This window comes from Pseudoliparis swirei, chromosome 17 (genome assembly GCF_029220125.1).
Source record: "Pseudoliparis swirei isolate HS2019 ecotype Mariana Trench chromosome 17, NWPU_hadal_v1, whole genome shotgun sequence".
Lineage (NCBI taxonomy): Eukaryota > Metazoa > Chordata > Actinopteri > Perciformes > Liparidae > Pseudoliparis > Pseudoliparis swirei.
The window spans coordinates 14,813,878-14,838,082 of NC_079404.1; the positions used below are offsets into that span (position 1 = coordinate 14,813,878).

Here is a 24,205-nt window from a genome sequence, read left to right on the forward strand (position 1 = left end):
TTTATTTAGGTAAAATTGTGTTGTGTAAAGCTTGTAATGGGGACTTTGAGATGTTGTATTGGCGTTTTTACCGAAATAAAGGATCTGAAAACTTCTCACACCTATTTGCCAGTTGCAGATTAGCATTAGATGAATCGCTGCCGGCCAAAGACAATCCCGTACCTCTTCGACCGAGGCCGTTTCTCAATATGCGTTTGTCTGTAATTGTGTTCTCGTGGACTTGTGAAATGTCATCAGTCGCAGCCCAAGAACTGTTCCAATTCAAAAGTCTGCTTCTCGCCAAGCATGATCAAAATGCCCGGTTGTGACTTGATCCGCCCAGTGACTTGTGCGTTCTTTGGACAGCTGATATCCCAGAATGCATTTCATACTAGCAACAGGGAATAATAATAATAAAACTCACAACAGAAAGTTGACATTTCAAAATACTACCATTGTTGAGTCACGGACTGTAATGTTGAGATGTTTTCTGGCATAAAGTTAGTTGTTTAAGCATAAAATCTGTGACTTAAAAATATCATCCGACGATTTAGGAGATTTTAAGGTCCTCACACCACAGCCTGATCTCAGCAGGACTTTTTGAAAGCATCCGATGTCTCCGTAGCGGTTAAACACAAGATATAATTTGGTTTGGAGGATCTAACGAACAATTTTTGTTCTCAGAGTTTATTATTTGTTCACAAGTAATGTTAAATCAGTTTGACTGAGGGTTAAGATGTATAACTTGACTAAGTGTATGCTGCTTATTGCAAAGGTAACTGCAAAAAGGTTTTCTATATGGACTAAATCATTTAAGAAAAATAGCTCATGATTTCAGAGTCAGGTAGCTTCAGATGCTCAGAACGTGCACGGAATCCCACAGAGAAAATGCATTGGTTACAAGGTGAAGAAGCCAAGAGAAAGGAAACAAGGCTGCTCTAAATGGATGAGAAATGGAATCTCAACGTACCCAAAAGCAAGAGATCAGATGAAAACGTACATGCCAGAGAGTGAGCTTTGGCCTATCATTGAAGAGTTGAAGAAAGGTAAGGATGACATAATGAAAATGTATTTTGAGATTCGAGATCTCGCCACACCTTCCACTGATGTGTGTAACTCCCTGTTTTGTGTGTCTCCCCAGTGTGTCTTGATTGTTCATTCCCTGCACCTGCCCTCAGCCACTCATCTGTCTCCCTGATTACTCATGGCCTACACCTGTGGTTTTCCCACTTATATATGCTCCCAGTCTTTCCCTTCTCCCCTGTCGGATTGTATTATGTGTACGTATTGTCTTTACTAGTGTCAGCGAGCCCTGTCTTAGTACCTGTCGTGGATTCCCAGTGTTTTGTTTCTAGTGTGAACTTGTGTACAGCCAGAGTTTTTATGTTGAACCTTTTTCTCAAGTAAACAGTGTTTGCTCCCGTGAGCTCTTGCTCCACGAAACCTGTGACATTGGTGACAATTGAGTAGACGAGTTGATACTTGTGACTCAGTTACCATGGAAATTATCAGTATTGCCTACAGTAGAGCAATAGACGAAGGTGGTGAGTTTGAGGACCAGGAAAGAAGACGCCTTCATGAAGGGCTCCACCATGAATGTGCAAACTCTGTCTATGGATCTGCTGCTTCCTTTATAAGTTAAAGTCAAATTAATCACCAATCAATAATTCAGTTTATTTCCACATCTAAAATATATATATATATATAAAACTAAATACAAATTATACAAATGTGTAACATATTTGTATTTACACATGCTGCAGCATGTATATAACCGAATCACTTGTGATTGAAATTGGTTTGTGGGAGGAAACCGTGTAACTCGAGGAAACACGGTGCAACCCACCTACTACGGAGGAGAACACCGGCATCAAACGGGGATTCATCACGCAACTCCTGTGCACGCATCCGAGATGACTTGTGCCTGGACAGCCGATATCCTAGAATGTATGTGCATATATATACACTTATGTATATATTTTGTTTTTATTATTTTATAAACACTATATATATATATGTATATAATTTGATATATTACAAATTATATATACTGTATATATATATATACGTCTTGTTGGTGAAATAATGAAGCAACACAGTATTATGACAATACACTAAGTTTAGTTATATTCGTTATGAGCTTTAATGGTTATTACACGGGGTAATTAATGTCAGGCCGAACTACACACTTGAACAGGACATTATTGACGTATTACTTAAATATCTAGGCTACAACTAAAGAAGTAAAGCCACTGAATATTGTCTTATGTGTAAATTGATTACAGGACTTGTAATCGTGTTGCATCATCCTTTGCAAGCGCAATAAAAAAGTATCTGCTGTAATTATTTCCCTTTTTGTCTGACGCAAACCCTTGTAAAACTGTCCTCGTGTGTGTGCGCGCTTTAAGGACAGGGGTAGCGAGGCGGGCGGAGTTTAACCTTGTGCGAATCAGAGAAAAAATAGATCCGCCTACTCGTGCTCTCCAGTTCAACAAATCCGGCACACCCCTTGACATTTAGGACTGTGACGTGACACTGTAAACTCAGAAGGACAGACTTGGACTGTTGTTGTTCGTTTTGAAGAGTTTGGAGCGCTTTGTTTTTATTTGTGGGTCCGTGAGCTACCGAGCGCAGGCTTATTCCACTCAAATACCACTACCCGCGTACCTGGGCGGAGGTTTACTTGAACAACAGAGCGTATCCGGTTGTTAGTAGTAGTGAGGTCCCAAAGTAGCCGATGGATGAGCGGGTATCGGAGTTATTTGGCTCAGGAAATGGACACTGCTCTGGATCTCAAGGTGTCGCGTCCAACGTCAAGCCGGGGAATGGCTTCGGGGTGGCCCCCCAAAAAGCGTGCGTGAATAACAACAAGAAGGCTCGGTTCTCCCGCAACTTCAAACCGAGCAACAACACTCCGTATGTACTACCACCGGAGGTAAGGCTGACATTACGCGCTCAACTACCTCTAAGGCTAACGTGGTCGAGCTAACGCTGCTCAAGAGCTGAAACTAAGTCTGTGGGCGGTGATAAGTAAACATGGCCATAAAAACATTACCGTATATTTCCCACCATTGCATCCCCGGCTCGAGCGACCTTACTCTGACGCGTTGAACACCATTGACACGTCACAAGGGGAACAACAACACGAGAGGGATATGACCGGCTAATGTTAGGATTAACTCACAAATCGATCATTAGTTTTACAGCCGTCGTAATGTGTGTTTAATTCAAAGTAGTAGTTTTATTGACCAGAAGACTGGCCACTAGAGGAACGTACGTACAGCTGTGTTTGTAAATATCCATCAGGGGGGCGGGTGTGTCGTCGGTCAACCCCTAACTATATCTAGCTCGTGTTATTATTAACCTCCACCCAGCCGAGGACTGCTACTGCAGCCATTACTTTCATCACTTGTTTATCGTGTTCGTAACTCCAACTTAAACTTACTCAGCAGTTAACGTGACGTCTTGTTTTTGTTTCTGGAAATGTGAAAGAAAAGCTCTCAGCTCCGTGGTCATGAAGCCCTCTCGTCAGTGGGACTAGTCTCAACATGACCCGTGCTGTAACCTCATGGTTGTTTCTGCTATTTCCCACCACGCAAGCAGCTCCATTGTCACTGCAGTGAGTCTCAATTGTTCGGAAACATTTGAGCCACTTGTCCCATGTGGAGGGATATTGATTAGTTTGTATTGACATACATAGAGCTGTGTATTAGGGCAGCTCCGCGGGGGTCGGTCTGTATAGCTCTCAGTGACCCTCTATTCACAGTTTCGCACTGACCGCTCTTTCAGTCGGATTGCTTTTCTTTGTGTCTTTTAGCAAATCGATAGCCTGTTGTCTCACTTCTCTACAGTCTGACAGCTGTTGTTCCTGTTCTGTCTCTGTCTCTCTGTGTCTGTCCCCGTCTCTTAGGCTGAAGAGGGAAACATAGAGTACAAGGTAAGCAGATGAGCTCTGATGCCATGATTAACATACATAAATAAATGGGCTAGTGTATAAACTACAACAATGAACAGCTCATGGCTATGTCAGCCTCTTCATGACACAAGCATGGAGGTCATAACTATAGGGTGATCATCAATACAAAAAGCGATATGTATACTACCGTTCAAAAGTTTGGGGTCACTTAGAAATGTCTTTATTTTTCAAAGAAAAGCACTGTTTTTTCAATAAAGATAACATTAAATTAATTAAAAATACACTCTATACGTTGTTAATGTGGTAAATGACTATTCTAGGTGGAAGTGTCTGGTTTCTAATGAAATATCTCCATAGGTGTATAGAGGCCCATTTCCATCAACGATCACTCCAGTGTTCTAATGGTACATTGTGTTTGCTAATCGCCTTAGAAGACTAATGTCTGATTAGAAAACCCTTGTGCAATTATGTTAGCACAGCTGAAAACAGTAATGCTGGTGATATAAGCTATACAACTGGCCTTCCTTTGAGCTTGAAGTTTGTAGAACAAAATTAATACTTCAAATATTAATCATTATTTCTAACCTTGTCAATGTCTTGACTATATGTCCTATGAAATGTTCAATTCATTTGATAAATAAAAGTGTGAGTTTTCATGGAAGACATGAAATTGTCTGGGTGACTCCAAACTTTTGAACGGTAGTGTATGTCAGAACATATAAGAGCATATTGTTTACCAAGGAAAACCAACACCACAGGTGTTCAGCAAAATCATTTTTTAATAATCTGGACGGCTGCCTCCCCTGCTACATCAACTGAACATGCAGCCCTTATTTCAGATTGTATTCCCCCAGACCTACAGCGATCCTCTGTAACGCTTTTTAATTTCACTTGAATTATTAACGACTGATTAACTTTCCAAAATCCAGGTTAAACTTGGCACCGATTAACATATTCTTCCCCGTGTCTAGCTGAAGCTGGTAAACACCACGCAATACCGCTTTGAGCACCTGGCCACACAAATGAAATGGCGACTACAGGAGGGTCGAGGCGAAGCTGTCTATCAAATAGGGGTCGAGGACAATGGGATGCTGGCGGGACTTTCAGAGGAAGATCTGAGGACTTCACTGAATACGCTCCATAAGCTGGCAGAGAAGTAAGTCAAGATATCAATTACACTTTTGATTTGAACCTTTTTTTTATTGTCCCTGTTTGACATCACTCTGTGACAATAAAGGTGGCATTAATAACATCTGTCTGTAATCAACAACAAGTGATGTTTGGGTAATTGCGAGAGAAAAAAACACCACACTTATATTTGTGTTTGTTTTGTCTGACAGGGTTGGCGCCGAAATCACTGTTCTCCGAGAAAGAGAGGTGGACGATGACTCTGATGTACCTCGAAAGATTGCTGAAGTTCTCATTCGCAAAGTGCCAGATGACCAGCAGGTTAGTGGCGCTACCTTGAGGGCATGTTGTTCTGTTGTTCTGTTGTTGTTGATCCGTTCATATCTTATCATATACCTGCTCATTCTTTGTGTCTTTCCTGCAGTTCTTGGACCTGCGAGTAGCTGTTCTGGGTAATGTGGACGCCGGCAAGTCCACTCTGTTGGGGGTTTTGACACAGGGTGAGCTGGACAATGGACGGGGAAGAACACGGCTCAACCTCTTCAGGCACCTGCACGAGATCCAGACCGGACGCACCTCCAGCATCAGCTTCGAGATCCTCGGCTTCAACAGCAAAGGAGAGGTGAGGAAAGATCCAAAGCCATAAAATACAAAATGCGTACCCTAGTTATATACTTTTACGTCATTTGTTCTAAATAGCAGCACAAGTCAATTTTATTACGTTGTGCTTCTCACAGACTTTCCTAATAAAGATGTTCAATCAGACAAGACAAGATGGTTTTGGTAATAGTAGTTTGTAGAGGAAACAAAAGTTTCATACAATGTTACATTAATGTTGTGTATTAGCAAGTAATGTTAATGACTAATGTCTAACCTGACCTCTACTTTCAATTAAATAACTGAGGAATATGTTGTTCTGTGATTTAGATGATGACACTCCAGATATTGTTCCTTCTTTTCCTAGGTTGTGAATTACAGCGACTCGCGGACAGCAGAGGATATTTGTGAGAGTGCCTCTAAAATGATCACATTCATTGATCTGGCGGGTCACCACAAGTACCTTAAGACCACCATCTTTGGCCTCACCAGCTACTGCCCGGATTTCGCTATGCTGGTCGTCAGTGCAAATACTGGCATTGGTGAGTGTGGATTGAGTAGTTACTTTTCATCATAGGTCAGATAAAATGCACCGGCGTCTGTCTGTGTGCCCTTTATCCGGTCAGTTTACTCTTCAGATAAGACGAGTGGAAAGTGGATCTGTCACAGGCTCACAGGCTGGTAATAGACACCTGCAGGGCCGGTCTGACGGAGAGCCTATGTTTGTGTACACATACAGAAGACTGGCCAGCTGGGACTTTGCAAACATGTGTTATTTGAGCTTATGTAACAGCCATTTCACACTCACTTCTTGTCCCATCCTGCCACTGCTTGGATATCTCAAATAATAATAATAATAATAACATTAAATTTTATATAGTGCTTTTCTAAATACCCAAAGTCGCTTTACAGAGTCCAGTAGTCATACACACACACAGTCATCCCAGTGGTGCTAAGCTACATCAGTAGCCACAGCTGCCCTGGGGCAGACTGACGGAAGCGTGGCAGCCAATCAGCGCCTACGGCCCCTCCGACCACCACCAACATTCATTCACATCCATACGAACCGGGGTGAGGCTGCGGTGCATGTCTTTATGATGGGTTATTCTGATGTCAGAGTCCTCTAAGCCACTGAATGTAGCTATGTGCTCCTTCCTCAGGGCATAAATCTGAACTTTTTTATTTTCATATAACTGGTTAGTCTCGATTCACCTGGAATGCCACAATGCTTAGCCGCCTCTGGCGGGTATATATCACCATTACATTTGAGCAACTTATGACATTGATAGATTCTGTATCAGTGCATCAAATGTGTTCACCCACCCATACCTTTTATCATAACAGCAAATGAGTCTAAATGCAAGAAACATTTAACCTAACCCAGGTCCAGGAAGGACATACCTTGAAACCTGAGCAGCTGAAAACGGTGGGACCGGCAGTTCTTTGCTTGGCTTGTGGCAACATATATTTGTTTACTATTTTGTTTGTAGTTGTACTACTCTGGCTGTAATAGCAGGGAATTACATTTAAGTTTGTGAGTTTTGGTCGAAAATAAGGTTGTTGTCCGAGGTGGCATTGGAACCCACGCCAACAGGAGAGCCTGCGACCTTCAAGCTAGCTCTCCTGACAGACTCTCAAGAAGGCAGCTCCGTGGTGTGGCTGACATGAGGAGGGGCTTTCACAGGCACAGAAAGTTGGCTCAGATATGAGCATGTTGTTAAAAGCTTGTGACCATCTGTAAAGCATCTCTGTGCGTTTGTAACCAATAACCTGAAATAACAGTGTTATTGAGATATCTGAAGTTGCAAATGTCAACGAGACATGGACTCTCGATGAAACCGGAGACTTGGATGCAGCACTCATTACCTAATAACTCCAGCGCTTAGCGTGCTGGAGTTATTAGGTGAACTATATTCAGCTGCAGTCATCGTACGGCTGCCAGCTTAGAGGGTATTTTGAATATTAATGTATTGATTTGGCAAAAGGTTGTAAACTAAAGTAGTACTCACTCAGACCCAAGATTAATTCCTGAGACCTTTCTTTCATTCTTTGACATGTTTAGTGTTCCAGTGTTTGCAGGAATAACACCCTGTAGGCGTCGCTGTGTTTGTGTGGGTGGCTGTTCTTAAATAGGGCATGCTGGGAGAAATGGGGTCAAGGATGGGGACCACCTTAGCTCTGGAGGAGACAGTAAGGGGACACAGTGTGTCTGCAACCCAAGAGCAACCGCTTTAATAATGAAACCGGGTAATGGATCTGAGTAATGCGTAGGGCTCGTCTTAAGTTGTGTCTGCGACAAGCCCAAAGGCCAACGGGCGGGTCGTCATCTTGTCTCATCCTGTGACGCTTCTCCAAATATCTTTGCACCTCCATGAGGGATAATGGGCTTTCGTTTTTCCTATGGACCTTAACCTTGGATGGACTGAAAATAACACACAGCGAGCAAAACAACCCGCTGCTCAGCTTCAGAGGGGACAAGTGTATTTTGGGTCTGTGTCGACCTGTAAATGTGCGTTCCAGGTCAGCGCCCTCCTTCACGACGTCGGCCAATTTCAGACGTGTATCCAAACCAGATCATCAACTATCAATCACCACTAAAAACAATCAAGCATACGTATATTGCTTTTTCTCCCACGTCAGCATTGTTTACTAAGAAAGACGATCCACCAGACACCCCTCCAGGACACTGCTGTGATTATGAGAGAGTACTTGCTTATAAAAGTTGCCTTTGACATTCTGGATAGCCTGTGGCATTGATTACATGATGACTATCTATTGTATGATCCTATCTACTTTCTCCGATGGGTTAACATTCGTACCCCATGGGGATTTCTACCTGGTCTTATCAGTTTGTGTACATGCTCTCTTGACCCTCAGAATTATAGTACGTGTCGGCAGATAAGCAGTTATCTTAGGTCACAGCAGTCCTTTCACAAAAAGGATGTAGAATTCCTGATGTTTCCAAAGAAATGTTTTCTGAGGCTGCTGGATCCATTCCTGTTCCTTCAATTCATATTCATCGACACAAGAACTTCATGCACAATACCCGGGATAAACCTGAATGAGTAGATTCAATAACATGAAACCTCCTTTCCCTCTTCCAGCTGGAACGACACGGGAGCATCTCGGACTGGCCATGGCCCTGAAGGTGCCCATCTTCATCGTCATCAGTAAGGTGGACCTCTGTACGCGCGCCACCGTGCAGCGCACTGTGCGGCAGCTGGAGCGTGTCCTCAAGCAGCCGGGCTGCAACAAGGTGCCCATGGTTGTTAGCGGTGCAGACGATGCCGTCACAGCAGCGCAGCAGTTCGCCCAGTCGCCCAAGTAGGAAAAAACAAATACATAATTCAATCTGAATCGTTTAATATCTTGTACCCGTGTACGATTCAGAACTAAGAATAAGATGGAGGCTAGCCAATGGTGTCTGTGTGTCCTCGTTGTTCTGACATGCGTGTGCTCTCCATGGCAGCATCACGCCCATCTTCACCTTGTCCAGTGTGTCTGGCGAGAGTCTCGACTTGCTCAAGGTCTTCTTCAACATCCTCCCTCCTCTCAGCAGCAGCAAGGAGCAGGAGGAGCTCATGCAACAGCTGACTGAGTTTCAGGTATATTCTGCATGCATGGCATCAGCTGGCACATACACACTCCTTCAGAGGCACTGTGCATGCACACGGCGCACACGTGATTCGGATGTGATTGACATCAGCGTGCATCATTCCAGGTGGATGAGATCTTCACGGTGCCAGAGGTGGGGACGGTGGTGGGGGGGACTCTGTACAGGTCGGTGTGAGAATCGCTTCCTTCATGTTCATCGAACTAAACTTGCATTGTTTTCAGTTTGGCATGGACTCTCTCTGACCCACTGTTTCCTCTCAATGTGCAGTGGTATTTGCCGTGAGGGGGATGATCTTGTAGTAGGGCCCACAGACTCGAGCCATTTCCACAAGTTGACCATTGAGAGCATCCAAAGGAACCGCTCGGGATGCAGGGTCCTCAAAGCCGGCCAGGCTGCCACACTCGCCCTGGGAAACTTTGACCGATCACTGCTACGCAAGGTCAGACATGTTTGTTTGTTTGTGCCAAATGTGTCAACAAAACAGAAGAAACCTCTTGGTGTTAGACTAATCTAATCTATGTTTGAATAATGTTAATGTATTTTCAACTCTCAGGGCATGGTGATAGTGAGTCCAGAAATGGATCCTACCATCTGCTGGATGTTTGAGGCTGAGATTGTGCTGCTCTTCCATGCCAAGACGTTCCACAAGGGCTTCCAGGTTACTGTGCACATTGGCAATGTGAGACAGACCGCCACTGTGGAAGCTGTATACGAAAAGGTCAGTCCATCCACTGAGCGACAACTGTTCTGAAACTGTCTGACAGATGTCCTCTACATCCAAAACCTGGGCTTATTAGATATCCCAGTGAGTTGCATGAATCCGACGAAGGCCGACATTTGGTTTATTCTTAACGCTTTCACTTTCTTTGAACCACAGGAGGAGCTGAGGACAGGGGAGAAAGCAGTGGTTCTCTTCAAGTTCATCAAGCACCCAGAATACCTGAAGGTGGGAGCTAAGGTGCTCTTCAGAGAGAGCGTGACGAAAGGTATCGGCCACGTCACCAAGTTGCAGCCCATCGCCCAGAACCGGCTGTCCCACAGCGAGGACGACGAAGCCTAAAGTCTCTTGGAGAAAACGACAAAAAACACCGCCCCGCCCCCAAAACAGGTGCTTTAAGAACCTTCTGCTTCCTCCGAAGACCACTCTGTCCTGTTCCCCTGCGCAGTAAATCTCTGTCACAGAAGCCTATGTCACCATCCTCCTCATTCGTCCCCCGCAGCCTTTTAAATGACCGCAGATTTGTTCTTTGACTGCTTTCTGGTATGACGGTCTAAAGAGTGTTTAGCTTTCTACAGCACTGATGAGAGGAAGGCCCTCGGGCGCCTCTGTAACACTTCCACCCAGCAACATCTGCCAAAGTGAGATTGAGTGTCAAGAACACACACTTGTAAGTGCTGCAGACAGTTTACACCTGAACGCAATCCTAACACACACACACACACACTTGGCACTGCAACATAACAACATGCCAGTGTTGATATACCTTCGGCGTATTATTGTTAACGAACAGTTGCAAGCGTGCGATGCTTGAACCTGAAGGTGTATCACCGTTGTCTCTGTTGTCATGGCTCCCAGCAGCTCGTCCGTGTGACCACTGACCAGCATAGCGCCTCACTCATAAGGATAAGCCTCGCTGCATTTTAATACGCTCCACTTTTCTTAGGAACCACAAATGTATTATCTGGGATAAGAGTCAAATGTGGTGTTCAGACGCAGCTCGTCAGCTGTATATCAATGAAACCACCTCGCTTTAAGCTATTATATAGCTGACAGGCGCACGTTCTGACCGTCAAGAGAGTATAGGGATGTATGCGAAGTTCAGCCTGCCAACATAACTCAGATTGGCAATCACGTTGTACGTTTTTTTTAATTCACAAATGCCTCACGCCAGTGCAGTACGGTGGCAATGATCTTGCTGCCTGTCTGTTCAAGTGCTTTAGTTCCTCAGGTGAGTTTGGGTGTCATGGTGGACAACAGTCCTCTCTCTCACTCCTCCAGTGGAGGTTTCTGCTGCTGACTTGCGGGGTGAAGAAGATTTGAGGTATAAAAAAAAAGGCAATAGTTTCTCCCAAAGAGATGTTTGATTACGGATTATATAGTATGTGAAGCTTTGTTTTAAAATATGATGTTTGAAGAACTTGATGTCATCTGTTCGTTTAAGTTACTGATGTCACTGAATCAGACTCGTGGAACGACCGCTTGAGTAGCCGACCATTACAACCCAAAGTTGTACAACTTAGTAAAGACATGTAATTAAGTTGCTGGGTGCTATTCCTCCAAACAGCTTTTTGATATTTAGAAGACGGCCTTAAAAAGTAATGTTATTCGCTACCGTGTCTTCATGTCTTACTATATAGCATGTTTGTATGACTTCTTTGTTGTCAGTGAGGACAACTGAAATGTGTGACATGTTTAGTTTCACCCGCATTGTTGTTGCACACATTCTGTGCACTCAGAAGAAAAATGTGTAGTCTTTATGAATAGCATCAGGTGTTGGTTAGTTTTTTTGCATCTGAGAAGTATTTTATAGATTTTTCATAGTTCCAGATTTTACAATATATTCAATGTTTTTCACTGTTCTCGTTCCTTATGGCAGCGACACGCTTTCATGTTTTTTAAATCACGTTCAAGACCTTTTCCTTTTCAAAAATGTACTATTTTGATTATTTGGGTGAAATGCAATCTTTGTGTACATATCTAATTAATGTATCATATTGTACATGAATTAAAGTTCTATTGTCTAGCAGGTATTGATTGTTTTTTTCCTTCAAGTAAATGACATGATTGCTCAAGGTTTTCAACCATGTCATCATCCAGTGTTGGTCTACCGGCTCAGAAGTCACAATGCCAAGACTCATATTTCATTGTCCTCGTATAGTTCTCCTAAATCAGCTTCTCGGCTGATGCAAGCTCATGTAATTACCATTCAGCTGTTTTAATGCACTCCCAGAACAATGGGCTCACCTCGGTAGAACAGGATCAACCTAGTTATCGTGCAATTGCTCTTATTCTGCTCGCAATCATGCATTTCATACATTTTTCAGATAGACTCCTTTGTCTTGCAAGACAAAACATGTTCTGTAAGTCTTGAGCTCCAAGAAAACTTGATATTGGCACTCGTGAGGATTCCTGCTCTATATTTAACTCATTAGTGGCATCTGCTGGCACATCAGAATACTACAACATAATGTATGCAAGGAACATTTTTAGAAACTATCTTTAATATAGGCTGGTTTAAAAACTATCCCTTTAAAGTACTGCCATTCCCATTGTAATAAAAAGGTTATGTGACATAAAATGCATACAAATACACGGTATACTTTTTTTTAGAGCACAGTAACATTTAATACAAGTCCTGTACACAAAACGGCTTCTCATTCTTTAACCAAGGCATCAACTTTGTTTGTGATGTACTGTATAGGCATCATCAGTCGACGGCATCACATTCTACTTAGATGCAGCTCGACAGCGAACCTTCAGTTCCTCTTGAAAAAAGAATCCAGAGTGCCCGTGCTTCCACCCTGGGCGCGATGCTTTTTCGGTCGCGGTCTTGACTGGCCTCCGGATTTCGTCTTCCCGCGTGAGGACTGAGCTCTCAGAGGAGTTGGAGAACCATCGGAAGGAGACGAAACAGTGGAGGAAGAGACGGGTGCTGGACCTGTGGATGAAGAGAGTGAATTCTGGAGGTCCACGGCAAAGTGATAGTCATTGTGTTCAGGCATCTCCCAGACTAACACTTCCTGGCCACAGCGCTCACAGTTTAACAGGTCTTCTCTGGCCACACGAGTAGGATGGCGATTTATTTCTGGATCAATACCCAGTTCATCCTTTAACTCTTCACATAGTGACTGCTTATGTTTAGACTGTAGTCCTGACACAGCACCAACAGTGTCGTCTGCGTCTCCCATTTCTTCAGCACCAGGGTTATGTCCCGAGGCCGGGGCCTGTGAGCTTCTATCAATATTCTTCTTGTGGAAAAAAAAGGAAATGCCAGAACGGGGGCTGGCTGTACCACTTTTAGTGTAAGAAATAAGTGTAGGAGAAGAAATGGGACAAGTGGTATCGGCCACTAACTGGCTGTCAGTAACAGAGGTGTTCCGAGAGGAGGAAGCCGGGGAAATCGCCGTGGACTCAATATCGTAGTCGTCCTCGTCGACATCTTTTGTAACTTTCTGTGTTTGTTTCTCAGCTGCCTTTTGAAAGAAGGCCTGGATGGTGCCAGGCTGTTTGCATGCCGAGTCATTTTTCAGGTCAGAGGGTGGCAGGCTGGAGGGCTGAGTGGTTGAGAGAAGACTCTGGGTCGACGTGACATCGCTGGAAAGAAAGCCCACAATGCCCCCTGCTGACGGAGCGTCACTGAATTTGCTCGCCGAAAGGTGCAGCAGGGTGAGGGGTGGAGTCCTGGGCACACGAAGCAATACAGGAGGACAATCAGTCACACGGTTTTAAATCCCGTAACCGACTTAAAATACTTCACAGTGGTATTACCATGCTGCCTGCTGGTTTCCTGCTGCGTTGAGACTCTTGATAATGGCAAAGCTGTCATCAGAGAGTTTGGTCGCTTCGTAGCGCACTAAAGCACAACAACGAGAGAAGCTGTTCGGCCTCCTGTCCCCGAGCTGATGGACACCCACAGTCAGCGACTTAGCCACTCGACCATTCTGAGAGAGGAGAGGCACCGATGTGAAATAGTTTAATTTACTGTTAACATCAACGTGCAATCCAGTTGAGGAAGTAGGTCGCTGTTGTAATATGGGAAAGTTACTCAACCACACGTAGCTTACCGCTTCTCTGTCCTTGGTAAGCCTCTCTTCCAGCTCAAGGGCCAGTTGATGAAGCCAATACTGGACCTACAAAGAGGTTATGAAAGAAAATTAGACATGAAGATTGCATCTTTGTTAATATTAAAAGAATGTTTCACGCCATTTTCCTTACACATCTAGAAGGATCAACATTCTCTCAAAGTTTACACCCTTCACTTCAATTCAGTTTATTTTGTACAGCCCAGAATCACAAATGAAAAATGTGCACCCGACTGTGGGTCAGTGGGTAGCAGGTCTGTCTTTCAATCAGGGGTTTGGAGGTTCAAGCGTCAGCTAAATGACATGTAATGTAATGTAATGCATCAGAGGCCTTACAAATCAGTACACATACAACATCCCTGTCCCAGGACTTCACATCGGATCAGGAAAAACTCACACAAAAAAACGTTCACGGGGAAAATGGAAAGAACCCTTCAGAAGCGCAACAGAGGAGACTCCCTCTCCCCGGATGGACAGAAGCATAGATGTCATGTGTACAGAATGCACACTGTTACAGAGTTACAACACATTCAATGAATTCCTGTTTTGACACAGCCGGAAGCCCGAGACCGATGGTGTGTACCTGCTCTTTCGAAGCCAGCGATGACTTCCCAGAGAAGGTTTTACTGCAGCCGATGGACTTAGGAAGCTGTCTGGGTTTCACCGCTTCAAATTCCATCCCCCGACACAAGTCATACAGCCACTGGCTGAAAGCAGAGAGGTTCAGTGGTAGATGTGGATGGTTATCAAGAGGAAGTAAAACACTCATAGTTCAAGTTAATTGCTGGTGCACTTTTAACCCTTGTGTTGCCTTCGGGTCAATATGACCCGATTCAATGTTTAACCCTCCTGTTACCTTTATATTTACTAACATATTTTACCCTTGAACTCAATATGACCCCAGCTATTAAAATCTCCAGAAAATTATTAGAATTAATATTGTTTTCCAAGTTTAAGTGTGAGGTACTTTATGTTTGTTTGTTGACTCCCGAAAGAACACCGACATTAAACATTGAATCGGGTCAAATTGACCCGAAGGCAACACAAGGGTTAAGGCCATGTAATGACTATGTTCAGCATTCCCATTCCACTTAATGATCTGACATGATTAATGCTAATACTAAGCAAGCTTGGTGTTCACCGGTCATCTTATGACACTGGACCTTTAAAGGAATTTCAGGGTTGTCTTACGCCGTCTTTTCTCCAAAGTGCTGACCCAGTTGAGCCTGAGGGAAGCGGGTCAGATCTCCCATATTTTCTATTCCCAGAGTTTCTGCAATGGAGGCGCCCAGCTTACCCCCGAGGTTACGGCTGCACAGGTGAAATAAGAAGTGAACAGTATCGTTAGTCAACTTTTGTTTTACACTTCTACGTTTGAATGCGAGTGCAATTTGTGATTCGTAAATCCTTTACAGGAGAGAAGTATTTTGAACTCACATCTTGCTGATGGGTAGAGAGCTGAAAAGTTCTGTCACAGAGTCCATCGGGAGAACAGTTTGTCGGTTCGGTTTGTTCAGGCCACAAGCTAATTTAGACAAGACCTGAAAGAAGTGGGCGGTAAACTATGACCATGGCAAAGATAATTACTAGAATTAAAAGTATCACATCAGTATTATGTAGGAATGCAACTCATGTGTATATGTTTATGTATATATATATATATATGGGTATATGTAATGGTTCTCTAAAATAAGTATTTTCATGAAAGCATAGGTTAGGGCACTTATAAGCTTGATAGCTTCAGCCTTGACCCTTTCGGTCGGCCACTTTCTTCTTTTGTTGAAATTTTGATTTTTGTATAGTATTGCTGATCGAAATAAACTAAACTAAACTAAAGAATTGTTCCTACCTTATTGTGCGATATTCCTGCTGAACAGCGGAAACCTGTGTCTTTTTCCATGGCTGCTCTCATTTCCTCGATGATGAGTGCCCCCACGGTTAGCTGCAGTTCTGCAGCGCTCTGTTCCCCTGATGGAGGGACATCGACGGATGCCAGCCACTGCCGGAGACCTCTGGACCGCAGCTCCTCTGTTGCTGTTAAGGGGAAACATCCTACCAGAGTTGTTGAGGATTTGTATCAAATATATATATATACACACTCACACATATATATATATATACACACACACATATATATATATATATATATACATATATATATATTATTTGTAAACAGTTTCCTGCGTCCAGTGCTGAAGCAGACAGTTGAGAAATCAATTAGTAAACGTTTGATCATAGTCTACCTTTATCCAAGGCAGCATCCTCTGCAGAGGCTTCCTGTTCAGGTGAAGTTTGTGGGTACCCCTGGATGTAGGTCGCCTTCAACATGCAAGGCTCAATTCGTTTGTCTGCCATGTTTTTCAGCCGCTGCTGGATCGCAGTGGTCAGATCCATGTAAGCCTCATCAATGCTGGCTCTCTCAATCACAGCGAAGCGAGACATCACCTCAATTACCTCCACACTCGCATCCCTATAACTACACAGTGCAAGTGACTTAGTTTACTGGTCACAGGATTGTTAGAGGTAATAAAGTAATGTTTACTTTTCATCACACCAACACCAAGACAATAGTGAATAGATCTAGGATGTGCAGTGGATTACAAACACTTACTGCGTCAGGTCTGCCTTGCCATGAGACTCACGCACTCGTGCCACCTGGAGATCTGGGCAAAGTGTCTTTGCATCGTCCACCCACATGTTCCTGGTGACACCGTGGGCCCTGGCCTCGTAGCTCACAGCTATGATACTGACAAAGATTGATATTAAGTTGAGAACCTCATGTTAACAAACCATGACATCAATAGTGAACTCGAGGTGATCATCTGTGGGAGATGAAGGCGGATGAGTTGCCAACACAGAGACAGTAATCAAAATGGTCCATGCAACTGAGCGGTGTGATCTCCTGTCGGCTGCATACCTAGGTCACGAGATGACAACGGAGCATCCATCTGCTGGGGAAGACTTTTTAAGCTAACTGGAAGGTATAAGAAAAAGCGTAGTGGGTAGAACTTGAGTTTGGCTTTTTAATTAGTCAAACTGCTATTTCTAAGTGAAAGAATGGACATACTCTATTCTAGTGAGTTGTGTCCTGTCCTGTCATTTATCTCATTCTGTAGCTCTTACTCTGTGGATTATATTTTGTTGTCAGTTACATTAATTTGTCAGATAATAGTTTAGTCATCTATACTATTGTATTTATGCACCTGCCACTTTTCAATACAATCAGGTTGCTTTGACAATATGGAGTTTTGCTTTTTTGCATCACTATCTGATACCAAGACATTACGATTTTACTTTGTGATGTTATCTGAAAGGCGACACAACCTTGCTCTGAGAAATAGACAGACAGACAGACAGACCACAGACCACAGACCACAGACCCCCCCCACGTTTCAGTTGCGTAGATCATGAAAATAAATGTCTGTGTCAGAAACTCACCTGCCTCCTTTCCACGTCTTGTACTGGGCCACCACACAGGGCGTGTTCCTCAGAGCTGGATTGAGTCTCTGTTCCACCTGGACGTAGAAGCAGTCCATGTCTACTAACGCCACCACTCTCTCCTTTCCGTACTCCATCAGAGGAGAGTCGAGCACAACGTCACTGTTAAGTCACAGGTGCCTCCAGCCTGCTGAAGTGAACCCGGGCTTCTGAGATACACCGCTGTCGCTTAGAAATCCGCGCTAAAATCTGAAGTTACGTCATTAAAAGTCGACGAAGACAACATAACCGCCCGCAGCTCGGCCACGCCCTTAACCAGCAAATGTCCAATGAGAGCTAATAATGGTGTTGTCCGTGTACGTAATGTTATTTTGTTTTTTCGTTTCATTCCAAATACGGAATACGGAAATCACGTGGTTTTTTCGTTTTCCGTTTGAAAACCAAAAATGGAAAAACGGAATACCACCTCCGTATTTCGTTTCTGCTGTCTGAAACCAAAAACGACAGAACGGAAGTGCTTAAAATGAAGTCAAAATAAAAGCCAAATTAAACCTGGATATGTTAGCGACAGTGGTGACGACGGGAAGTTTAATATTCATGTAGCCTACACAGCAAGAATCACCTTCTCACTTAATCGTTGCATTGTTTGATGCAACACAGTTCCTAATGTAGATTAATCAAAGTAATGTTTCTGTGCAGAGACTATATTTCCACCGCAGAGTAAACGGTTCACCTTTATACCGCTAGATGGCAGTATACCTGTTATTCATACATATGTATTTAATGCCGTTTATTTCCTCTGATATTTATGTTCATGGTTAATTTCCAGCATAGTTGTATACATCATGTATTTACTTGTTTTATTTGGGTCATTTTGGAAATAAACATTCCCACATGGAAGAGTGAGGATATGATGACCACGAGGCAATACATATTGACAATTGAAAAATAAAGAGACAGTTGAGTTTTTCTTATTAAGCAGCCTTCAGTTATCACCCAGTCACAGCACCACCTGTGCTTCACCTGTAACCTTCATTACTACATCATTACATCAACGGTTAATGGGGACACGTTTTTTGTTTTGTTTTTCGTTTTATGTTTATATGCATGTGTGTGTATGTATAGTGTGTGTGTATATGTATGTATATGTATACGTATGTATGTGTGTATATATATATACATATATATATATGTATTTATATATATGATTCTCTGAAATAAGTTTTTTCGAGAAATCATAGGTTAGGGCACTTATAAGCTCGTTAGCTTCAGCCTCGACCCTTTCGGTCAGCCACTTTCTTTTGTTGAATTATGATTGTTGTATATTTTGCTGATCGAAATAAACTAAATCATCATCAACATGTAACCTGTTCTGTTGTTTCTCTGCTGTCAGTGTCTTAGTCCTCTGACTACATCACATCATCATCAACATGTAACCTGTTCTGTTGTGACTCTGCTGTCTTAGCCCTCTGACTACATCACATCATCATCATGTAGTCCTTTGGTCTCCAGAAGGATGGAGCTCTGTGTGTGTGAACATGTTTTGAGCACAGCTCCTCACATCTCTAAGATGTCTCACATAGTTTATAGGAGTGATTGTTGGCGTTGTTGCCTGTGTTTAGCCGTATGGCTATATCTCTGCATGTACATTTAGATAAGCCATATTCAGCTCAGAGCCTTGTTTAGCTCAGAGCAACAGGTCATGACCTTGTTTAGCTAATAGCAACAGGTTTAGCTCAGAGTAGGCCTAACAGGTCGTGGCCTTCTTTAGTTTAGAGCAGCAGCTCACATGTAGCCTACTTATATCTGATCCAATGACATCTGCACACTTCTAGATTAGTAAAGAAAGACAATCTTTGGTATTTTCTAATTCTTTATGTCAAGCACAAGTTAACTACTCCCCTAAAAGAGGAAGCCTTCAGAATTAGTGGTAGCATTGCATTAGGATTACATTTCTGTATTTGAATTGTATTGCTGGATCTCAATTCCTCTGATTCTTCCATCTGCAGTTAATTTGCTCGCATGATTTACATCATCAACGTTTTGCCTTCCAAGAGCTGTTCCAAATGAAAAGTGAATGTCAGATGTATGAACCGTCCTGACTGAGCTTCACTGAAGCTTCATACCTGCTACAGGCTCAGGTCAAAATGGTGTTTAGTATGATGTGATTTATAGGCTGGCTCAGATTGTTTATCATTGATGTTTGTTCCTGCTGTTTGATTGTAGTGCTCAGACATCATCTGTGTTCTTAGTGAAGCAATAGGTGTCAGATTGACATCCAAACTGAGGGTGTCAGGGTCCTTAAGCTGCCCTTCATAAACAAGCGAGGTTCCCAACCACATCGGGGTCCTCCTCCAGTGGGAAATCTTCACACTGGGTCCAAATCTGTGATATCCGGCTGTCGGGGAGACCGGCTTCTTAGCCTGAAACAAGTGATACGATGGTGGCTGATGTATGAAGTTATCATGGCTTCACCGCCCGAAACCGGCTGCAACCGTCTTGTGTGTGTATATTTTGGGGTGTACGTTTGTTACCTAGGTCAGAGGTCACTGAACAAGCCATCTTCCAGTGCCTTACTCACACTGGCAGGGGGTCAACACACCGTGTCACTATCAATAGTTGGTGTTACAGGTCCAGCCTTTCCCATTTCAGATTAAAAATGAAATTCGTGCCAGACTTTAAAGACATAAGTGTTGATTCAAAAATAACTTATTTCTCCCTTTAGACCCCCAACATTTGAAGAAAAGAAAAAAACATCCCGTCAGTTGAACCAATTAATTAAAAAGCACAGACAATAACAACTTAGACACACAAAAAAACATCAGCGTTGACAATTTCTCCTTGAGATGTCGATGAGGCCTTTGAGTCCATCTTTGAACGGTTGTGGCAGATTATTCACTGCATTGTCCAGCAGTACACTTGTATCAGGGCACTGCAGAGCAAATTCCCTCACTGCAGCTTCCTGGTCCTGTAAACTTGGAAATGGGTTGGTGCCAAAGTCTGACACTGTCAGTGAGCCCACTTCCTGGTCGTACCAGTCTGCAGCCACAGATGCATTTGGCAATAGGTCTGTCGACAGCTTATTTGGGCATCCATCTCTGGCCAAGTAATTTGGTATCCCCCTCCCTGTAATAATAATTCAATGTGGCTGTCACAACCATGCCATGGATTGCAACATGCTCCTTCTAGTATTTGATTAAACATGTTTAAGAAACATTCAATAGTAAAACATTTTGAAAATAATTATTCACATTAAAAAAGGCTTGAAAGACCAACCCGAAGACATACCAGGAATCCTGTGTGCATTCCATGCTTGCACAGTTCGGTTAACACCGATCTGGGCTAACTGGCATGTCAAAGATGACACACAGAACCGAGTCATCTGGTCCTCCATGTCCAGCTCTTCCTGATCCACCAGTTGGACCAATGCAGCTTTCAACGGGTAGTTAACCCGGTTGTTGATTTCTGGCCAGATTCTCTCGATTCTGTCATTCTGTCATTGCAAAATAGACATTTTCAGATTCTTGATAAACAAATATTTTCCCCGCCCCCCCCAGACTAACTTACTTTCACACATTTCAATATCTTCAGTTAACCATTCTGAATAATTAATGAAAGTGTGAAATTGTTATTTAATTACATGTTGATTAACTTTATAATCAGCAAAACCATTGTATGTTGATCACCTTTGTCGATGGTGTTTGGAGATATGGTGGCCTTTCAGTGTTGTGGCGGTGGCTGGCCAACTTCTCCTGCATGAAAAGAGTGAGGTAGAACTCCTTTCCATGATCCACTCTGACCTGGTCCCACATCCCATATTCCATTACTGCACTCCTGCAAGAAAACATAACATTGGCAGACAGCAGTATGGAGGGTAAGGCTAATGGTGTCAGATACATTTACAAAATGTGTAGTAGGTCTTGTGTTATCAGGTACTGATGAGGTGAGATGAGTTTTAACTTGCTGCTTAAAAAGGGTTTCTGTAGTTTTCAATAAGTTTAATTTAAGTCCTTTTTTAGACCTATATGAATGCAATTTAATACGTTGATTCAAATCCAAACTAAAAAAATATATATTATGAAGGTTTTCACATGCGACTAATCCCACTTAAGTTGAGCATTTTCTTTTAATACATTAACAAGCCATATTGAATTTAAATCCACTTTCGAAAATGTGCGTCTCTTCCTAATCAAGTGCATTTTTCAGAGCTGACAAAATGGTATTCAAGAAATTGTAAGATATTTAATTTTAAATGCATTTTTTTGTTTTTAAGGACCCACAGACACCCTGTTAAAACACCTCATAAAATGGGGATGATTTGTAATGTTTAGGGTACAAGGACAACAGTCTTTTCAATTACCTGTAAACGTCATTGTAGATGGTGAGGTTGTTCTTTACAGGCATAGTAGCTTGTCCAACAATTTTGCTGGAGAAGCGATCTATTGCCACCACATGAGTCACGCCAAACATGACAATCTTCTCATTTTGGTCCATGTGGATTTTGTGACCCACATAGGCTGCATGGTAAGGAAGAGGGTTGAGGTTCCTTGCTCCCTTAAACACAGACAAAAAAGAACATCATGACCTTATTGAATAGCATAACATATTCTAATTTGAGAAAGAAAGAAAAAACCTGGCATCGTGCCTTATGGTAAGGTGGGTGAATGTTGCGCAAAACAGCTCCAACACGACCCTCTGATGCGAAGACACCTGCAGCTGCAAGACTCCCAGTCATCATTTTCCTGCCATAGGTAGGACCACCCTGAAGATAAAGAAAGGAATACATGTTGCATTGTAATGTTAAGCCATGAAATGTCAACTTCAACTCCAATTAAATTACTATTAATTGTTAAGTGTTTTGAATTATAGATGATTATGAAAACTAGTTGCAGTTTAAACATGTTTTACTCGTTACATTTTCATAGTTGTAAGAGACTAATTTAATTAGCAGTAGGCTACATTATTTAGTTGGATTCAGATGTTGACCTTTAATCAGATCTGTGTCTAACTTTAATGTTAAAAGATGTCGTTATCATTTGTTATTGTAATAAATACAAGCAAGTTACAGAATGACGTCACATGGATCACACTTTACGGCAGGTATTTGCGGCTGGAGCTGCGTGGAGCTGCACAGTTTTCGGACCGTGTTACAATAACTATATAACTACTAAATACAATAGCTATTATGGAGTCCCCCTCTTTGTAAATGTGGGACAGTCTTTCTTACCATCTGTTTGTATGAACCATCTATATCCTGCCTGTGTGCCCGGCCATCACCCCACGAGAACCACACTTTACAAATGTTTCTCATTTCCCCCCTAAATACACCTTTATTGGACATGGGACACTAAGGTAAGGCTTTCTTTCATGTCTCTCCTAATAAATATGGTGCTCTAGTACTTCTAATAGACTGGGTGACTGAGAGTGACACACACCCTGTTCAGGGCTCTCAAGTTTTGAAGACAGGCAAGAGTGACATTTCTACAGATCCATACGACTGCACCAAGAAGATGACTATGTGCTGGCCTTTGGTCATCTTTTATAACATAATTTATGCATATCAACACTATAAATTAACATAACTAAAGTTTACTTTCAATACAAATCCTTTATGACTCATTTGGCTTGATTTTTAGTGGGCGGGTCATTATGACCCTGAACACAGGTGTCTCATCTCTATTTATCTACATCACCCCATGAATTTTTTTTACTAAATGGTAATAAAATGTAGGAGAATATACATGTTATAGTAAACTAATGCAATTGAATTTAGATTTAGATTTTTTCAATGTACCTAAAAAATTGTTTGAACATGTCTTTTTCATTAAATCTATGGAGGGGTGAATAACTCAATTCCACTAAAAACTGATTGGATTGTTAGTAATGGTGTTGGTGATGAAGTACAAACTATAGTTATTAGGATTTTTTTGTTTCTGACCACTTTTGGGTCAAACTGACCCGGGAGCATGACGGCTGTATGTAAGAAACGAACATAACAGGAGGGTTAAAGTATAACATACTAACCTTACACACACTTATAGTTTCGTTGTATGCATTTTTTCGCGCAAATAAATGAACTGCACCCTACCTGTGTTATTGCATTGGAGACTGCAGCTTCAAGTTGTTGGTCCGTCACTCGCTGTCTTTTTAACCCGTGGTCTTTACAAAACTTCCGAATATTGGCCACGGACACTCCTCTACGAAAGCCACATTCAAATATCAAGTGTTTTTTTATGTCCACATCACTACAGCCACTATGCATCATTTGTTGTACAATATCTAAGTAAGGTAACAGGCTGGAGTCCATCTTGCGTGCTTCAGTGCAAAAGGGTGTATATAGCAGTGGCAAACCTAAACACGTCTACTGCGGGAGATAAACACAGAATAAACTCAGTTACCCAAAATGCAACCCTTTGTAGTGTCAACTACATTTAACCCTCCTGTTATGTTGCACCATTTGTTTCTTTGTAAATGTGGGACAGTCTTTCTTGCTCCCTCCAACCATATGTTTCAAAACACACACACACACACACACACACACACACACACACACACACACACACACACACACACACACACACACACACACACACACACACCCACACACAAAGTGAGAAGGTGATTCTTGCTGTGTACATGAATATTAAACTTCCCGTCGTCACCACTGTCGCTAACATATCCAGGTTTAATACTTTATTCTTTATATTGACTAATTAATATTCTTCTAA

The 24,205-nt window shown here is 42.5% G+C and overlaps 3 protein-coding genes across 9 annotated transcripts; 1 reads left to right on the forward strand and 2 right to left on the reverse strand.

The window, feature by feature from the left end:
• The first annotated feature begins 2,537 nt into the window (after window positions 1-2,537).
• LOC130207344 (GTP-binding protein 2-like) lies at window positions 2,538-11,987 on the forward strand. The gene is made up of 12 exons (XM_056435893.1): window positions 2,538-2,914; window positions 3,890-3,916; window positions 4,867-5,051; window positions 5,236-5,344; window positions 5,448-5,645; window positions 5,988-6,162; window positions 8,725-8,944; window positions 9,090-9,225; window positions 9,342-9,400; window positions 9,504-9,675; window positions 9,790-9,954; window positions 10,114-11,987. Exons 1-12 carry the CDS (start codon window positions 2,717-2,719, stop codon window positions 10,294-10,296), a joined length of 1,827 nt encoding a protein of 608 aa, XP_056291868.1. The 5' UTR covers window positions 2,538-2,716; the 3' UTR covers window positions 10,297-11,987.
• Window positions 11,988-12,436: 449 nt separating this feature from the next.
• polh (polymerase (DNA directed), eta) lies at window positions 12,437-17,738 on the reverse strand. Of its 4 annotated transcripts, none has more exons than XM_056435417.1 (10): window positions 17,478-17,738; window positions 16,651-16,785; window positions 16,283-16,509; window positions 15,889-16,091; window positions 15,477-15,580; window positions 15,231-15,350; window positions 14,623-14,746; window positions 14,022-14,087; window positions 13,726-13,898; window positions 12,437-13,638 (listed from the first exon to the last, which is right to left on the reverse strand). In XM_056435417.1, exons 1-10 carry the CDS (start codon window positions 17,612-17,614, stop codon window positions 12,714-12,716), a joined length of 2,214 nt encoding a protein of 737 aa, XP_056291392.1. In that variant the 5' UTR covers window positions 17,615-17,738; the 3' UTR covers window positions 12,437-12,713. The 4 variants fall into 4 exon arrangements, with proteins under 4 accessions (XP_056291392.1, XP_056291393.1, XP_056291391.1 ...); XM_056435418.1 differs by having other exon boundaries at window positions 15,889-16,073; window positions 16,283-16,515; XM_056435416.1 differs by having other exon boundaries at window positions 16,283-16,515.
• A 1,640-nt stretch (window positions 17,739-19,378) lies between these two features.
• Window positions 19,379-23,947, reverse strand: LOC130206970 (uncharacterized). 4 transcript variants are annotated; one of them, XM_056435276.1, is made up of 6 exons: window positions 23,566-23,947; window positions 22,111-22,239; window positions 21,838-22,031; window positions 21,164-21,311; window positions 20,754-20,970; window positions 19,379-20,603 (listed from the first exon to the last, which is right to left on the reverse strand). In XM_056435276.1, the coding sequence occupies exons 1-6, from the start codon at window positions 23,782-23,784 to the stop codon at window positions 20,299-20,301; spliced, it is 1,212 nt and encodes a 403-aa protein (XP_056291251.1). In that variant the 5' UTR covers window positions 23,785-23,947; the 3' UTR covers window positions 19,379-20,298. The 4 variants fall into 4 exon arrangements, with proteins under 4 accessions (XP_056291251.1, XP_056291253.1, XP_056291252.1 ...); XM_056435278.1 differs by having other exon boundaries at window positions 20,766-20,970; window positions 23,566-23,946; XM_056435277.1 differs by having other exon boundaries at window positions 19,380-20,603; window positions 22,123-22,239; window positions 23,566-23,946.
• Between the last annotated feature and the right edge of the window lie 258 nt (window positions 23,948-24,205).

Coding starts and splice junctions, on each gene's coding strand:
- LOC130207344 (XM_056435893.1), top strand. CDS start 2,717: ATGGATGAGCGGGTATCGGAGTTATTTGGCTCAGGAAATGGACACTGC. Junction 2,915..3,889: donor CGTATGTACTACCACCGGAG/GTAAGGCTGACA, acceptor CCCGTCTCTTAG/GCTGAAGAGGGAAACATAGA. Junction 5,646..5,987: donor GCTTCAACAGCAAAGGAGAG/GTGAGGAAAGAT, acceptor TTCTTTTCCTAG/GTTGTGAATTACAGCGACTC.
- polh (XM_056435416.1), bottom strand. CDS start 17,614: ATGGAGTACGGAAAGGAGAGAGTGGTGGCGTTAGTAGACATGGACTGC. Junction 14,747..15,230: donor CACTTTGGAGAAAAGACGGC/GTAAGACAACCC, acceptor CTCTGCTTTCAG/CCAGTGGCTGTATGACTTGT. Junction 14,088..14,622: donor CGCTGGCTTCGAAAGAGCAG/GTACACACCATC, acceptor ACCTCTTTGTAG/GTCCAGTATTGGCTTCATCA.
- LOC130206970 (XM_056435276.1), bottom strand. CDS start 23,784: ATGGACTCCAGCCTGTTACCTTACTTAGATATTGTACAACAAATGATG. Junction 21,312..21,837: donor ATCTACAATGACGTTTACAG/GTAATTGAAAAG, acceptor GTTTTCTTGCAG/GAGTGCAGTAATGGAATATG. Junction 20,604..20,753: donor GATTCCTGGTATGTCTTCGG/GTTGGTCTTTCA, acceptor TTATTATTACAG/GGAGGGGGATACCAAATTAC.